Source organism: Mastomys coucha, unplaced genomic scaffold (assembly GCF_008632895.1).
Source record: "Mastomys coucha isolate ucsf_1 unplaced genomic scaffold, UCSF_Mcou_1 pScaffold23, whole genome shotgun sequence".
Taxonomy (NCBI): domain Eukaryota; kingdom Metazoa; phylum Chordata; class Mammalia; order Rodentia; family Muridae; genus Mastomys; species Mastomys coucha.
In genome coordinates, this window is record NW_022196906.1 from 92,157,718 (window position 1) to 92,162,751 (window position 5,034).

The window sequence follows — 5,034 nt, forward strand, 5'->3', positions numbered from 1 at the left end:
TTAACTAGGGAGGTGGCTTGTAAGAGAACAACAAAGTGAGACTGAATACTTTGCTTGACATTTGTAACGCTTGTATCAAGTTTGAAGAAGAGGACTTAAGTTACTCTTTCTCTAAGATGAATGCTTTTCCAAATTATCACAGCTAATGAACCAAATTTTTACCCTCACCTAAGGTCTGTGCCACCCTCCAAGCAGAACCATTGGTCATTGAAACAGTTGGTGGATGACTTTATGGATAGACCATCTTAATACCTACACCATTTCTTAAATGAATGTAACCTGTTCTCTGTGGGCTGAGAATGAAGTCACTCACTCAAGTCAACTAGCTTTGACCATAGCAGGAAGTCTATATCCACATGATTTGACTGTGTCCCCCACTAAGAGAGTTAGTCTCTGTCCTAGTTAGGTTTTCTATTATTGCAATGAATCACCATGGCCATGGTGGGAAGGAAAGGGTTTATTTGGCTTACACTTCCACACTGTAGTCTATCAGTGAAGGAAGTCAGGACACAAACACAAATTTCCCGGAGGCAGAAGTAGAAACAGAGGCCATGGAGGGATGCTCACTGGTTTGTTCCCCCTGCTTTTTTACAGAATCCAGGACCACCACCAGCCCAGGCACTGCACTACCCACAATGGACTGAGTCCTCCCACATCAAACACTAATTAAAAAAACAGTCCTACAGCTGGATCTTACAGAGGTGTTTCTTTCCATTTAGATAACTCTAGTTTGTGTCCAAAATCCATGGTCACCCACGTGCTCCAGTAACAATAACTGCTGACCACTACACTCTCTTAAGACAATGTCATCCACCTGCCCAACTCTAGTTATCATTTTTACTCTGATGCTCTTCAAATTGTATCTAACTGTACAATGAGCCTGGAATAGCAAGGACATCTCAACTTCGATACAAAACAAGCATAATTCTGCCTCCTTTCCCATTTTTAATTTTCATTTTACCTAGTCATTAATCCAAAGTCAAAAATCAAACACATAAACTGTTTCTACTATTAATATTCTCTAACTTGGCACTAGTCTCCATTCAACTGCTTACCCTCAAAATCTGAAAAATCACTTAAGACATTATCAATCCTAACTCCAAAACAGGTTCCCCCCAAAAACCAGCGTTCAGTTTCTTCTCTCTACTTAGTTCAGAATCCTTATTTTCACCTTAGCATAGTTAGCCTGGTGACAACGTTGGCTGTATATTCCCTGAAACTCATCCCTATGCGTCCACCCTAGTTTGAAAGGCACCCCGCGTCGTAGCCCGGATGGATCACCATGCTTTGTCAATCGCCACTGGGATAAGAGAGCCCAGGTCCACCTTACAGCAAGTCCCAAGCTCGTGCAGTGTAGTGCTTGCAAGGAGCGGAACGCAAACACTAGTGGCTGTGTGAATGAATGAATAAAGGAGAGCTTAGATAAGCTCTGCAAGGACAGGCGGAAGCCGACGCAGCCTGACAACCTGGCATGCAGTTTCCACTAGTTAGAGCAAGCTCTAAGTTTCCCAGGCGCTCAGCAGAGTTCTGGCGGTCACTCACCGGCCTCGGAGCTGAGAGGGCGGCGGGGCTGCCCCACCTCGAAGGGCTGGGGCCGCGTCGCGAGCAGAGCATCGGGGCGGCGCTGGGCTGCAGCTCGAGTACAGACTCGCCGTGCTCGCCGAGAGCCTAACTGGAACGTCCACAGCGACAACGGAGTTCTGACCGCAGCCATGATTACCCGACGCCCTTTGTGCCGGAATCGCCAGATCAACTTCCGGATTGCAAAGCTTTGTACAGCATTTTGGGAAATGTAGTCTGGCTGGAGGCAAAACGTTGCGGAAGCATTTTTTTTTTTTTTTCTTCAAGACAGGGTTTCTCTGAATAGCCCTTGCCGCCTGCCTCTGCCTCCCAAGTGCTAGGATTAAAGGCGTGCGCCACCACCGACCGGCTGCGGAAGCATTTTAAAACTGAAAAAAACAAAACAAACAAAAAAAAAAAACCAAAGACAAAAAACCAAAAAAAACCACAAGAGGCTTTGTGGAAGCAAGGCAATACGAAATGAGCTATATCCCCCGCCCCGCTCCCCTCTTAGAGACATTTTCTGCAGTCTTGGCCTCAAACCTGCTGCAATCCGCCTTCTGCCCTCTGATTACAGATGTGGGATTGAACTTTTTTTTTTTAAAGATTTGGTTATTGTATTTATGGGTGCACTGTAGCTGTCTTCAGACATACCAGAAGAGGGCACCAAATTCCATTACAGACGGTTGTGAGCCACAATGTGGTTGCTGGGAATTGAACTCAGGGCCTCTGGCAGATCCTGTCTTCCTCTGAGCCATCTCTCCAGCCTGGGATTGAACTTTTAAAATATATTTTTTTATTAATTTTGTTTGTGTGTGCATGCGCGTGGACGTGTGTGTGGAGGTCAGAGGATAGCCTGGGAGAGTCACCGCTGATGAAACTCAGGTCAAACTTGGTAGCAGGTATCTTTACCCCCTAAGCAGGAATCTCACCAGCCCATTTACTGTTTGTTTCTTTGTTTACAGTCTTAGCTTTCTCATTTGTATACAAGACATACTAAAGTACATATAAACATACATACATACATACATACATGTCAGAGAAATGTTAAGAGTACATACATTAAAAAAATAAAATAAGCCGGGCGGTGGTGGCGCACGTCTTTAATCCCAGCACTTTGGGAGGCAGAGACAGGCAGATTTCTGAGTTCGAGGCCAGCCTGGTCTACAGAGTGAGTTCCAGGACAGCCAAGGCTACACAGAGAAACCCTGTCTCGAGAAAACAAAAAAAACAAAAAAAAATTATGTTTTCAGAAAATGACAACCAAGGTAGCAGCCCTAACAAGACCCACCCTTGAGGATGCTGTGATACCTAATCCTACCTCAAACCCCTCCAATGCCGTTGCTCAAGAGACTTGCTCCCAGAACAGCTTCAGAAAGCTGACCCCAGATGATCTCAGTTCATCCAGGCTTCCACTCTGACCCCAGTCAGAACTTCACTTAAGCCTGAACTTTCTCAACGTACAGACTGGACAACAAATGGTGTAAACTAGCGTTCTTTTGACTTAACCATTTCCCAATTTCTTTTGAAAACAACACACAAACTAAGTTCAGAAACAACGGTAACTCAATCTCTGGGCGCAACAAGTAAAAACCCAATCTTGTAAGCCTTATTAAATCCGATTCCACTGGTGGTGAATCCTAACGGATCCGCTATGGCACTGGGAAACTTTAGCAGCTACATCTTGCCCTTCTGCTATCCAGGTTCCAAAAGCCTCTCCCTCTTCCTCCGGCCAATCCGGAAGTGCCACCTACTCACCCAGTGATTGGCTCCTTTATTCATTTAGGGCACTGGTAAACAAGAAGTCACCTGGGTATGTGACTCACTCCTTGTCTGCAGCCCCTCCCAGGAAAGCGAAATTAGCATCAAAATACAAACAGCACCAGGCCCATGTCTACAACACAGGTGGAACATGGCAAGTTATATCTCAAGATTATTAATAGGGAAGTAGTCAAAATAACATAGAGGGCTGATATTTGTCTAACTCTCATGCTTTTAAGACTATTATAAATATAAAAGTTTTGTACCCTTTATCTGGGAACTGAATGATCTAAGGTGGGGTTACAAACTCCTTGAATAATTTTTACTACAACAGATATATATGATTGCCTTCAAATCCCATGCTGATAATCCAAAATAATCTCTCCATTTTGAGATCTTTAACTTAGACACTCCTGCAAATTCTCTATTTTCATTCAACAGTCACAAACCCCGGGGTTTTGGAAGTACTTATCTTTGGTGGTAAGGTAAGTAAGAGGGATGGCTTTTAGTCTACTCAACTGAGCGGGCACCATGAAGATTTTCTCTCAATAATCCAGATGAAGAGACACAGACTATAGCTGTTGGTAGAAACTTGAAGTAAATAGAGCTTGGGAAATGTCAGTTTTTTCCAGCCATTTGCTCAGTGGTGAGTCAGTAGAGAAAGCCAGTCTTCAGAGAAAGGAAGTAGGGCCAATCTCAGAAGCAGAGAGGGAGAATATCTGGGCTTGGGCGAGGAAAGCTGCTGCCCTGCCAGAGCGCCTCCCACTCTCTCTAAGGCCCCTGGCGGTTATGGTAGGAAACCTCTGTGTTCTATGGGGAGGAGGAGAACATAGAGCCCTCTAGAAATGATTGCAGACTCTTCTCAGAAGAGAAAAAGGGAAAAGCAGAGGAAGCGCCTGTAAGAATGCAGGGCTGGTGGAGCCACGTCCTGTCCCCTGGCATTATATGTTTATCTCTAGTATTCGACAGCATAGACTGGAATACATTTCCACATTTGCCAGCCAAGGCTACATCTTTCTGTGATGGCAGGCATACTTTATGTCCTATAGCACTGGGGAAGAAATGTCAAAGCCACTGAAGATGGATTCTTCTTTCCCCACCTCCCCAGCTGTAAGTGACTCAGAAACAGAGCAATCACCCATGTGTGTCACGGCCATCAGGATATAACCTGCAATAGATGATGCTTAGTCTCTCTGATCCTGAGAGCTGGCTGTTGTCAGGTTTGGTATGTGGAACATTTTGTCTGAGGGACATGTTGGCCTGGGTTGAAAGTAATTCCAGACATCTCAGAACCGGGTGGTCTCTCACAAGGTTATTTTTCAATTCTGTCTGGACCCAGGAAGTCCTTTGGACTGTGATCTGGGATTTTTAAAGGTTAATAAGCCCATTGGCAATTTCCTTCATGGGAAACTACTTGATGGCTTTGACTTCTATCTAGTTCCCAGGGCAGAGATCTGTGCATAATTTCACTTTAGACTTAGGGCTTCTATGTTCTCAAAGTCAGGTCTTGAGGGGATGGAAATGGTATGCCTTGATTGCTGCCTGTGGGGAGCCAGGACAAAATGTATATTCTCAGAGTGTCACAAATGTACAACTATGTGTATATTTATGTGGCTGTGTGGCATATGCACATGTATGTGTATGTTCAAAGAACACTTGTGAGCATACATCATGCACATATGTGGGCATTTGGAGTGGGTATATGATGTGTGA

General features: G+C 44.6%; 1 protein-coding gene across 1 annotated transcript in view; it reads right to left on the bottom strand.

Annotated features, from left to right (window-relative positions):
• Positions 1–1,731, bottom strand: part of Mrps22 (mitochondrial ribosomal protein S22) — a 14,528-nt gene extending 12,797 nt beyond the window's left edge. The window contains exon 1 of the mRNA XM_031343544.1: positions 1,543–1,731. Within this exon, the coding sequence (XP_031199404.1) occupies positions 1,543–1,714 (172 nt within the window). The 5' untranslated portion in view covers positions 1,715–1,731. The remainder of the gene's footprint in view (positions 1–1,542) is intronic.
• Between the last annotated feature and the right edge of the window lie 3,303 nt (positions 1,732–5,034).